Source organism: Rhinolophus hipposideros (assembly GCF_964194185.1).
Source record: "Rhinolophus hipposideros genome assembly, chromosome: 9".
Classification (NCBI taxonomy): domain Eukaryota; kingdom Metazoa; phylum Chordata; class Mammalia; order Chiroptera; family Rhinolophidae; genus Rhinolophus; species Rhinolophus hipposideros.
In genome coordinates, this window is record NC_138055.1 from 9,849,342 (window position 1) to 9,861,783 (window position 12,442).

At 54.5% G+C, this 12,442-nt stretch overlaps 1 protein-coding gene across 3 annotated transcripts in view; it reads left to right on the forward strand.

The window, feature by feature from the left end:
- Window positions 1–12,442, forward strand: part of PVALB (parvalbumin) — a 17,634-nt gene continuing 5,192 nt past the window's right edge. The window contains exons 1-4 of one of the 3 annotated variants that reach the window (XM_081061553.1): window positions 1–104; window positions 2,278–2,345; window positions 3,998–4,130; window positions 5,319–5,428. In XM_081061553.1, the coding sequence (XP_080917679.1) occupies window positions 2,285–2,345; window positions 3,998–4,130; window positions 5,319–5,428 (304 nt within the window). In that variant the 5' untranslated portion in view covers window positions 1–104; window positions 2,278–2,284. Of the gene's footprint in view, window positions 105–1,704; window positions 2,018–2,277; window positions 2,346–3,997; window positions 4,131–5,318; window positions 5,429–12,442 lie in introns of those variants that run through there. The other 2 variants (XM_081061552.1, XM_081061551.1) reach the window with 2 other exon arrangements.

Below are 12,442 nucleotides of genomic sequence, written 5' to 3' on the forward strand. Positions count from 1 at the left end.
GAAGCCTATATAGGCGGCCATCCCACCACAGGCTCACTTCCCAACAGGACCTCCCAGCAGCCCAGCATTTCACGGCAGGTTCCAGCCCTCCACCCCTACCTGAGGTGAGTGGCAGCTACTGAGGTTGGAGGAAGATGGAGGGATACAGTGGGGAGGAGGCCAGCTGGAAGGGACAGCCACATCTCCCCTTTCCCCAGTGACACAAGGGCTGGGGTGAAGGCTGCCGGAAGGTAGGCAGCTGTGGAGTGCAGGCCCGAGAGTACGACATCCTGGGATCTCCGTCCTCACTCCTGGCTGGGCCTCAGGTTCCCCACCTGTAGGAGGAAAGGGTGGAGCCAGACATCTGTGGACTCCAGCGATGCCATCAGAGGAGGCAGGGAGAAGGGGTGTGGACGGCTGACCTAATGACACGCTGATGCCGTGGTGTGTGTCGAGCCGCCGGGAGGCTTTGCAGCAGGAGACATGGAGAAGGATGGGCCTCTGTGGAGCCCCTGACGCAGGGGTCAGTGCTTGGGGGCTCTCAAGGAGCCGTTCTGCGGCTCAGCCATGGGGCTGGGTCCGGAGCACTGGGGAGGAGGCCCACGGAGGGGGTCACTGAACTCCAAGTTCGCGGCCCTGGGGGCGGCCCCTCTGGGCCACTGCCTCCCTGCATGTCCTTAGAGCCTTCACTGACTCGCTCTGGCCTCAGTTTCCCCACCAGTACAGCTGGGGAAACAGATTTTCCAACAAAAGTCTCGGGAGTGAACTGAACCTGGGGCTTGATAGATAGCACAGAAGCCCAGTATGTCCAAGTTAACAGCCAGGCTGGGGTGGGGCAGCAGGGGCTGCTGAGGGCTCCAGGTCAGGAACTGCAGCCTCGGCTGGTGGGCTATTGCCTGAAGGAGCTGACTCACAAGGAGGGGGCAGCCAGAGCCAGCAGTGTCCTAAGGTTTCCAGGAAGGGCAGCCATCCAGGGCGGAGCAGAGGGAGACAGTGTTGACAGTGTGAGGGCACTTGAGGTACGGGGCAGCTAGATAGCTCTACCCGGCACCCCATCCCCAAAGGCCAGGGTTCTTAGCCCCTGCCAGTTGCCCACACTTTAAATTGGAGTCTCAAGATCCCAACTTAGGAACCAACACCATGAACACAAGAGAGGGAGACAGAACCCTAGAGATGGGGAAGGTCACAAGCCAAGATGACAGCGGACTTCATGCAACCGCAGATCAAGACCCCAGGCCTCCTGACTCCCTGTCCAGTGCTCCCCACATGCTAGAGGCAGCTGGTTGCCGTGTGAATCCTTGGGAGACCGTGGGAAAGAATGCAACTGGTTTCTGGCTGCATAAAGATTAGGAAGTGTCACATTTCCCAGAGATGACGGTCAGGCCATCAAACCTGCTTAGGTTGTCTGGAAACTATGGTCTAAAGGGGCCACCCTCTCCCCAAACCTGGGCCTTCTGGTCTCCAGGAGGGTGCAGAGAGATTTCAAGTAGCCTCTCCCACTACCTTCCCCCAAAAGTTTTGTGGGGACCGGAGGAGTCTGGACCGCACTATATTCCACGGCTCAGGAGACCAGGAAAGCAAGTCGCTATGGGGATCTGAGAAGGGTTCTTTGAAAAGTCAGACGAGGGAAAAAAAAAAAAAAGGTTTCAGTAGCGCACCCTGAGCAGATGTGGGACGGGGCACCCGCGGAGAGCCCGCGGAGAGCCCGCCTACCTGTGCCACCCCCTCCCAGCGTCCAGTGGGTCAGGTTTCCAGACCTCAGCGCTCAGATTTTGCAGCATAAATTTGCAACCAGGACAGACAGGAGCGGAGGCTGAGGTAGGAGCAGAGAGAGAATGGGAGCAGGGCCACGGGGCCCAGAGGGCGTAGGTCTGGCCCCTGCCTCCCATATTCTCCGCGAAGCGGCGGGACACCCTCCGAGAAGCACCGACCCGAGACCCTGCGTTGCACCACCAGGCCGGCGCCTCCTGCGTGCCCTTGAGGGCCAGCGAACCCTCCAGACCCGGCTGGTGACACCGGCGCCCCATAAATTCCAGAGGTCCCCCACACTTGCCCCGGCGCCCCGGTCGTAGCCCCTGGGATGGGCAGGACCCCCGGCGGGGGCGGGGGCGGCCGCGGGACGGGCGAGCGGCGGGACGGAGCTGCTCTGGCTGCGCGCCCGGCCCCGCGCCCCCTGGCTCCGCGCCAGGCCCGCCCGCGTGCGCCCGGCGCGCAGCACTGCAGCGCCGGTCATATGAGCAGAAATGATGAGAAAAGCACTTTTTAATCTTTTCGCACTTGCTCTGCCCGCTCAAACAGTTGCAGGATGTCGATAACAGACTTGCTCAGCGTTGAGGACATCAAGAAGGCAGTGGGGGCCTTTGCCGGTGAGCAGCGCGCTCCCCTCCCCAGCCCTCTCCCCTCACCCACCACCCCGGCCCCAGCGCCCCGGCGGCCGGCAGTCCGCCCCGGCGCCCCCCTGTCCATGCCTGTCGTCGGGTGCCCGCGGGCCGGGGAGGGGGTGTCCTCAGCATTTTCCCAAACTCCATCCAGGAGGGACGTGGAACGGGTGGGGAGGCCGGGCGCCCTGAAACCGACATCGCGGGCGCCAAATGCTGGGTGGCCAGGTGGCCGAGCTGGGAGCACTGGGGTCCTGGACCCAGGGTGATGACCTTCGGGTCCTCGTGGGCGCTCGGGGCTTCCCCTTCCAGGCATGTGGAAGGGGCTACAGGCATGCACGCCTTGTCTCCGACCCCTTTCCTCGACCCCCACTCTGGACAGGGCTCTTCTCGTCCATTGGTGGCTGGGGCTGGCCCCACCACTGTCCCAAGCCCCACTCCGGGGTTCAGAGCCCCCGTCCAAGGAGCCCGCGAGCCAGGTGACCTTCCCGCTCCTGGCCCCACCCTGCCGGGCCATCCTCAGAGCTTGCAACTTCCAGCCCCCTGAGCTGCCCGGGGAGGGAAGCAGGCTCTCACCTCCGTGAGCTGCCCTGGACTCCAGCACTTAGCTGCCTTCCTTCCCCCGCCCTCCCATTACCAGGATGGGGCAAACTGGGGCTGGGAGAGGGTCAGAAACTTGCCAACAGCCACCTAGTAGGCAGAAGGGAGATTAGAACTGCGGTCCCATCCAGGCCTTGGTCCCCCACCCTAGTGTCAGAGGTGGAGCAACTTCCCTTCCCTCCTGCCTGGGGTGAGCGGAGGAGAACATGACTCGCAACAGGACCCCCCCCACACACACACACATGTTACTTGGCCTAACATGGTACCCTTTCCTGGATGTTCTTAGAAAGATGCTCAAGACATAGAAAATTGGGAGGGGGTCCCATTTCCTTTCTGCTTGGTGCCTCTTCCCCTGGGCATGAAGAAGCTGGGAAAAGCCACCCTCCCAGGGCCCTGTGATAACCCACCCACTTCTCCTTGACCCACCTTGCTCCCTCTGAATTCCTGGCGAGCTTTCTAACACCCCCCAAGTCCCACTGGAATGGATTTCTGCAGCAAAGCCAGGACTCCTGGGTCCTCCCGGTCTTTCTCTCACTATGTGACCTTGAGAGAAATTTGTCCTTTTTGTGTTAATTTTCCGGCAACACCATTGGTGACCAAAGAAAAGGTGGCTCCTGCCCTCACTCCTGATCCCACTCCCCCACCCCCAAAACACACACCATTTTCACACCCCCTCCAATTCCCCTGCCCACTTCCACTCAGACGCCACACAAAAGGCTTCCGGAAAACCAGGAACCCTCTGCCTTCCAAGGCTACCCCCACCATCAGCAAAGGGTACAGTGAAGGGTGGGGGCTTGGGAGCCAGTGAAATGTGGGGACCTCTTCCACCTCTAGCGACGGGGTGACCTTGGACAAAGCCCCCGCTCGTGTCCTGGCTGGCATCCCTCAGCCCTCTAATGGAGGCCCATCCCCTCGTCCCCCAGGACTGGCACAGAGGAGTCCATCAATAAATGCTGTGACACACCCCATTCTCCCCCCTTTGCTGCTGCCCCTTCTTTGTCCTCATTTTAACCCACACTTCTCCACCCCCACCCCCACAGCTGCCGATTCCTTCGACCACAGAAAGTTCTTCCAAATGGTCGGCCTGAAGAAAAAGAGCCCGGATGATGTGAAGAAGGTGTTCCACATCCTGGATAAGGACAAGAGTGGCTTCATTGAGGAGGATGAGCTGGGGTAAACTGAGGGCTGCGGGGGCTGCCCAGCCTGAGGCTCGGGGAGAGGGAGTAGGGACTGGGACTCCTGCTTCTACGTTCCCATCAGATCTGCCCTTCTCTCTGCATCCTTCACAGAAAACAACCCTGCCCGACCACTGTCGCTTCCGGAAGAATAAAATCCTCAGCAGAAAGTGTAACTAACTAGGTTAAACTGTCGCCACTTAATATTGCTAATGGAATGATGCTACTTAATAATTTAATACAACTGAAGAGGCCGTTTTTCTCTGCCTACCACCACAGGCTACACAGAGAGAACTAGCTCGAGGATTGCATTGATTTTGCATTTGTCTAAAAGGCACCTTCCGCCACCCCACAGACCCCCACTTTTCTGTACCAGTGTCGCTAGAGCAGTTTCTGGGCAAATCAGGGTTGCAGGATGAGCTTTGGGGCTTCGGGAGTCAGGGGAGCAAAGCAAAGCTCCTTTGCTGATGCAGTTTTGCATTTCCCGGCTGTGCCTTATATCACTCTGGACAAGGCTGCCTCGAATTTTGTCAGAAAGAGAAAGAGGAGGGTGTGGAGTGGAGCCTTTCAAGTAGGGACTTCCCCATCCATCCAGCCTCACCCCAAACCATCCCACAAGGATACCCTTTGTCTAGAAACTTCTACCCACCCACAACTTCTATGCCCAATGCATGTGCGCATGCACACACACACACACACACACGCGCGCGCGCTGGCTTCTCCCTGTCCTCCAGGTATCACTTTTTCCAGGAAGCCTCCCCCGACACTTCTCACCCCAGGTGGGATGGATGTGCCCTTTCAGTAGCTGTCTCTGCTGCCTCTTCATTGCATCCATCACACTGCACGGTCCCTGTCAGAGTACTTGACCCTCCTCATTTCTGCAGGCAGTTTCCTAGGACCATCTCTGTGCCCCCAGTTTCCAGGATGGCCCAGCACACGGAAGACACTTTTGTGTTGGTTGTGTTGGCTGAATAAATAAACAAGTGCAGGGGCCCTGCCTGAAGTGAGGTCAACCCTTCACTGAGGACAGCCTGTCCTTCCCACACACCCACCCACAAAGGCACAGCCACAGCCCGGGCTGCCTGGCCCCTCTGCCCGCGTCCCCAGCACAGATGCCAGCCCACCATCCATCCTGTGTTCCTGCAAGGTGACGAGACCTGACTCCCTCCTTGGCTTTTCTTCCCAGATCCATCCTTAAGGGCTTCTCAGCAGATGCCAGAGACCTGTCTGCTAAAGAAACCAAGACGCTGCTGGCCGCTGGAGACAAGGATGGAGACGGCAAGATTGGGGTCGATGGTGAGTAGCCATGACCTGGGGCCTGGGCACATGGTGGGTCTTGGGATGTCTGGATGCTAAAAGCTCAGCGCTATGTCTGCCACGTGAAAAGGAGAGGAGGGGTCCCGCACTCCCCACGATCAGAAGAGAAAAGGCAATCGGTTAGGTCTGAGGGGCTCTGTTGTGTGAGCCAGGCAAAGAAAATCTGGTATATTTTTTTCTAAATTTGAACAACCCCAAAGGAACACATTCTTTTTTTTCTCCTACCTTGTGGAGAATTCAGGAGAGTGTGGGATTTTCCCTCAACTTTGCCTGCACTTTTGCTGGGTTCTGATCCCAGCTCTTCCCAAACGGCTGTGTGACCTTGGGTACTCTCTCTCTTCCTCTGGGCCTTAGTCTCCAATCTGTAACCCAAGGAGATGAGGCCAACTGATCCCCCAGGACCTTGCCGGCTCTCACGTTCTCAGATTCCAGGGATGGAAATTCCTTATCTCCTATCCTCCTCAACATCTTGTCCGGGTGTCTTGTAACGTCAAGTCTCAGAACCTGTTTTGGCTTCACCTAAGTCCAAGGTTCCAGCATTGTAGGAGAGCCAGGAAAAATAGCCAGCCAGGGATCGGCTGGGAATTAGGAAACGGAATAGCTTGCCTTTCAAGCTTTGTTTTCAGAACAGGTGAGGGGCTGGTGGTCCAACATCTCCCATCCTTCTCTATTCAGATCTAACCTGTATTCACAGAGTACATCCCATCATCATTCTCTTTCTTAGCATCACAATATCCTTAAGAGTTATCTCCATTTTGCTGGTGGCTAACTGAGGTTGAAGATGCTTAACCTGGTCAAAGAGCTAGGACAGGAATTTCTGGTGAAGCAGGAATTTTGAACCAGGTCTGAATAACGCTTTCCAACATGCTCTGCTGCACCTGCTTCTGGGCCATCCTTTCTGCCGGGCTAAGAGAAAACTGCATGGAGGTGTTGGCCTCTAGATTCAGGTTGTCTGGGGTCAAATCCCAGCCCTGCCACTTTCTAGCTGTGTGACTTTGGGCAATTCAGGTACCTAACTTCTTTAGGCCTTCAATTTTCTCATCTCTGAACTGAGGATAATTCTCATCTCTAGGATTGTCGTGGGGATCAGATGTGTTCATGTGTAAAGTGTTTAGAATAGTCTCTGGCACAGAGCAAGTGCTATTACGTGTCTGTTAATTGCAGTCATCCTTTTTGCACCCAGCGTTGAGCCCATAGCTGCCCCCATGCTCTGCTTCCTCTGTCCTTCGCCAGCTGTGACCTTGACCAGACTTCCGATCCCATACCAGACAAATGGGATACGCAGTTTTGTCCTAAGACTTCCTTGGGCTTGTTGTGAAAATTAAGTGGCCATAGACAGAAAATTGCTTTAGGAAAGGTACAGGATTCTGAACGTGGGCATAGTTTATTAAAGTTTTATGCCAGAAACAAGAACAGAGAACCTCTGTCAAGGTCAGAGACAGCAAGTTGCCTGGCCTTGTGATGCCAGCTGCCCTGTTTGTGGCTGGGGAGGAGGGAGGTAGTTTTAAAGGAGCCAGAACAGAGGGTGCTGGAGAGAAACTGGTGGCTGGTCTTGGTGACTCTGGTGAGTGGCACACTCCCTACACACCCATCCTCACCAAACCACTTATCAGGTAGCTCTACCCGATCCCAGATTCCCACCGTGAGCCCATCCCAGGCCTGCAGACCTGCCTCCCATTTTTATGTGTAGCCAATACGCCACCGCCCAGAAGCCCGAGGCAGGGTCTTCATGACTAGCTGCTCAGCAACCACCTAAATGATGAAGAAAGGCCAGATTCTGGCCTGCTTGCCTCCCTCGCTCCCTCCTTGCTGAACTCAGATCCCAAAGAGCTCACTAAACTCTTCCAAAAGACATTTACGGAGAGGCAACCCTGTGCCAGGCAATGGGGGAAGGAAAGTCGAATTAGGCCCAACCCCCAGAGACACCATTTCCTGGCTGGGTGCCCTTGAGCCCCCGTTTCTTCACCTGTAAATTGGGCACCATCATACATACCTCACTGGGATTGTGTGAGGAGTCCCTGACAGGACTTAAGGGAGCGCTGAGCGCACAGCCAGGGCGTATAGTAAGTGCCCAGCAAACAGCAGTGAGACGCTATTTCTCATCTACCTGCATGTTGCTTGCAGTCCTATGTACACGTAACACAAAGCAACAGCGATACAGGCAGAGGCCGGGAGGCACAGAGGAGCTCTGCGGAGAGGGCACGACAGCAGGCGATCATGCAGGTCTGGAGGCTGTGGGCGCAATGCCTCCGGCTGGGAGGGCAGTGGAAGGAAGGCCAGGCAAGGCGCTGGTATCCGCAAAGGCACTAAGGCTGGGCATGTTTAGAAAGGGGCGAGATGACTGATTTGCCCAGAGGAAGAGGGGACAGAGAAATATTACCAGGGCGTGTAATGTGTGCCCAGCCTAGTGCTGGTTCTACACAAATGTCACATTTGACCTTGAGACGACTGAGGACATAGGTGTCGATGCAGAAACAGCAGCTCCAGTGCCCGAGGTGACAGTGAATTCAAACCCAGGTCTGTCTGCCAGGACACAATTGGGGTGGGAGGGCAAGATCACTTGCGGTGCTGGGGCCCCACACTTCATGCTTCTGATGTGAAAAGATGCAGACACCTCCCCCGAGCCACTTCTGCCCCAAACACAGTACATTTTCTGGAGGGTGATGGGAGGGATGGGGTGATGTTGCCCAACAGGCAGATGGGAGGCAGAGCCCCAGGGGATTCTAGTTCTGCTTTGCTGCCTGCTCCCTTTAAAGATTGAACAGTATAAGCCCAGCTTCCCAGCTGGAGGCTGCTTTCAACGCATGGTGGGGCCTGGGGCATGTCGCAGAAGCCCTGTGACCATGCCTGCTCTTTAAAGTCAGGAGTCACATCTCTAGCCAGCCACGGGGGTCCCTTCCAGAGCTGGGACTCCACGGATGCCCCAGGGAATAAACCTCTAGGAGAGGCCCAGCTCGGCAGTTAGGCTCGGCTGTGTGACCTTGAATAACGATATCAATAACATCTAACATTGAAACTTCCTAGCTATGTGAGATGGATACTGTTACTATCCCCATTTGATAGATGAGGACACTGAGGCTCAGAGAGGCTAATGGTTTGCCTACAGGTCCACACCTCAGAGGAGACAAGGTCAAGATTGGAGTACAAGTCTGTTTAGATCCAAAACACATGCCTGTGCTCCTCGCTTCATTCATTCACTCAGTTTAGTGACCTCCCACCATAAGATGATTTATTTATTGACTTATTGCTTGTTTCTATCTCCCCCACTGGGATGTCAGTTCCACAAGAGCAGGAACTTTGTTTTGTTCAGTGCTGACCCCAGCACCTAGAATAAGACCTGGCACATGGTAGGGGCACAAGAAAAGTTTGTTGAATGAATGAATGAATGAATGAATGAATGAATGAACGAACGAACGAATGAACGAACAAACGAACGAACAAATGTGTCTAGCTCTGGGGATGGAATGATGAGGGAGTGTGGGGTGGAGGGAAGGAAGAGGTCTGCCAGCTAAGATTGGAGATGTATGTGGGCTGGGGGGCTTGCATGTAGCAGGCGCTGGGGATTCTAGAAGCAGGGACTACCTCCATCTCCAGCTCTGTTTGCCCTTCTGAAGGTGAGTGACATTGACCAAGTTCTTGAGGACCCCAGACTGAAGGGAGGGGAGAGAAAGACAAAGTTCTAATAATAACCCTTTGCATTCGCATCTCTAGGGCAACTGCTTCCAGGAAGCTCAGACTTTTATAGATGTGGTCGATTGATTCTCAAAGGCCACCCAAGTGCAGAGCTAGTAAAGGGGGGTTTTAAGGCAGAAAAAGAGAAGCTGGACATAGGTGGAAGTTGCCCAAAAGGTCAGTTGGGCACAAATAGGTGAGACTGAGTGGCATATTCCTTCCACGCACTCGCCCTTTGCAATGGTGGGTCCTGAGTGAGAATCACCTGGAGGGCTTTTCACAACAAGATGGCCATGCCCCATTCCCCAGTTTCTGATTGCTGGGTGGGGTGGGGACCAAGCTCCCAAATGGTGCTGATAATCCAAGGACCACACTTGGAGAACCATTGCAGTACAATAATCTTATAAAGCAAGTACCATCATTCTTCCCATTTTACAAATGAGGAAACTGAGGCACTGAGAGGTTAAGCAACATGCCCAGGGCCACTCAGTAGCAGAGCGGGGATTGGGGCTCAGAGGTCCAGCCAGGACCTTCTGCCACCCTGCCTCTCACACGGGCATGTGTCCCCAGCCCGGGCTCTCCACACCCGGTGTCTGCCCACATTGAATGTGCAGGCGGAAAGGAATAGCGATTACCATCCCTGGGGCACTTCCTGTGTGTTGGGGCCTGCACCCTGGCCTTCCTTCTTTTAGCTCATTCAGTCCACACAACAGCTTCTCAAGATACACCATCACTGCACAGACAAGGAAACTGAGGCTCAGGAAAGTGGGGCAACTTGCCCAGGACCACACAGCTATTCAGCATGGGGGCCTTCTGCAAACCTTGACACCTTGATTCCCCATATCTCACTCCTCCCCACTAGGCTGCAGACGAGGTATGCGTGCCCCATACAAGCACGCAGGCAATCCTGGTTCCATCTTCCCTGAAACCCGATCCCGTTTCCTGTGCTTCACGCCTATTTAACTCAAGAGCTTATGGTGTGCTTTTTGCTTCTGTTGCTAAAAAAATTTAGTCATAATGATTGCCTGACCTTTGCAGTCGGCTCCACTCACGTGCCTCAAGACATTTTTGTCTCTTCTGCTTTCTTCTGGCAAAACCTGTTCTCTTTTATCCTTATGTAGCCTATGGAACAACATGGGAGGTGGGAGAGGGGAGGAAACCTTGGGGCTGAAACACCGGAAGTCCGGTAGAAACAATCGTGGCATCAGCATGCGTGCTACCGCGCGGGACTGGCCAAACTTTCCTCTCTCTGGGCATCCATTTCCTCACCCCAAAGCGGGGCTAAAAATACCCACCTCAAAGGCTTGTTGCTTGAATTAAGTGAGTGCTCTGGAAATGATTCCTTTCCTCTTATTTTATGTCAGTGCTTTCTTTTGGAAGCCACCCCGAAACCCTTTGGAAGTAGTGGAATACCAGTCCTCAGAGATGAAATTGAGTCTCAGATGGGAGGGAAGTGAGAAGGATGGAAGGAGTCTTGCCAGCCTCCCTGTAATGCTAGCCCGCCAGCCCCTATGAGATTGGATTTCCAAGGCAGGCCGGATGTGCTTATCAGGGCCAGCCCGCAGTCCTGATGGCAGGGCCCTACGGTGTAGTGTTTTGTCCCATCTTACTGCATCCTCCACCAGCCTGATAAGGTCTGGGGGACAGAGTCTGTGTTCAATACTGAGATGTGGAAACCAAGGTCCAGTAGACAGGAAGTGCCAAAGTCACAAAGCAAATCCTTGGTCTAATGGAACCGGTCTCCTGACTCTGCCACTCCCTCCACAGGCTGAGCTGAGACATTCAAGTTATCAACGGTTTCAGTGCTTAGTAAGATGCGGCTTTACTTCCCACGTGGAACTCCCTAACCCTGGCCTTAGGCTGCACTAGGTAAGATTTAGCAGAGGGAGAGAAAGCAGCACTCCTTATATAACTGCCCTCCTGTAAACAGGGCAGCGAGAAGACACTCCCTCTCCATTGATTCCTCTCCTGCCTCTGGGTTGTAGCTTGAGTCAGAATCCAGGGCAACTTCTACTCCAACCTCTGAGGAGACACACCCTGGCCTGAGTCAGGCCTGAGTTAGAATCTTCCTGGCCGAGTGACTCTCAGCCTTAGTTTCCCTGTAACTAAAATGGGGATGAGAGAGCCAGAGAGGATGAAACGGGACGACACACAAGGCAGTGCCTGGGACAGCCTGAGCCCCCAGAACTGTTTACGCAGGCTCCTTGAGGCCACCTGGCATGCCCCCGGATGACCCTGCCTCCCCGTTCTCAGGGTTCAGAAAGTGATCTCTGTTTGCAATAGCAACTTATAAGAAACCCAGCCCAGGAGCTATTTAGAGGCGAGGTGATAACAGGAGGTCGGTGCCTTCATCCTGGTCATCACGACAGAGGGAAGGAAAGAGCCTTCCAGGCGCTGACTCAATGTCCGTCTCAGTTTCACTGCGGGCTATCAGCGTGTGCTGGTCTCACCTGTCAATGGCTTCTAAATTTGTCCAATCCCCACAGCACCCAGGACTGGGACAGACCTAATTAGGCTAATTTCAGTTTCCTAAGGGAAAGAACTGAGTCCTCCCATCCTCTGACCCTGTATCTGCAGCTCCCCAGCCCCCACCCCTACCTCTCTTTCTGATTGGATGATGAAGAAACCAGTAAGCTGGCCCCAGAGGCTTTGGGTGAGGCTTCTACTGCAAACAGAGGGCTGTACTTGCATTCTAATAGGATGGAGGACTCTGGATCCCTCCAAAGGCACATTCCCTCGCTGCCTCTCTCCAATAAGACTGATTTCACTTCATTCCCTCTGTGTGCCAGGCGCCACTGTAAACGGCACCTCTCATCCATTGTCTCCTGTAGCCCTCACCATAACCTGATGAGACTCAATATCCCCATTTTACAGATGTGGAAACTGAGTGTCAAAGACTGAGTTTCCATGGATGCTGGAGGTGGGATCCTAACTCGGATGGGATAGGCAGTGTCAGAAACTTCTACCAGGTCAGCTGCTTGATCCTTAGGCTTCTCGTGCCCTCTGTCTGTTTACATTTTCCTGGTCTTAGTTTCACAATTTGTGTGGCTATTACTTCAGAGCTCCAACCTATGGCAGTTGTGCTGAGATCCTAGGGAGGTTGGACTAACATGTATAGACCACCTACTATGTGCCAGGCCCTTTCTGTGTTTGCTCATCTCGTCTTCCCAATAGCCATGCAAGTAGGCATGATCATACCCACTCTACAAATGAGAAAACTGAGGCTTGGAGAGGAAAGTAGTGATCTAAGGCCACCCAACCAGGAAATGATGGAACAAGATTCAGCTCCAGGGTTGCGAGAAGGTTGTATGCAGGTACTAG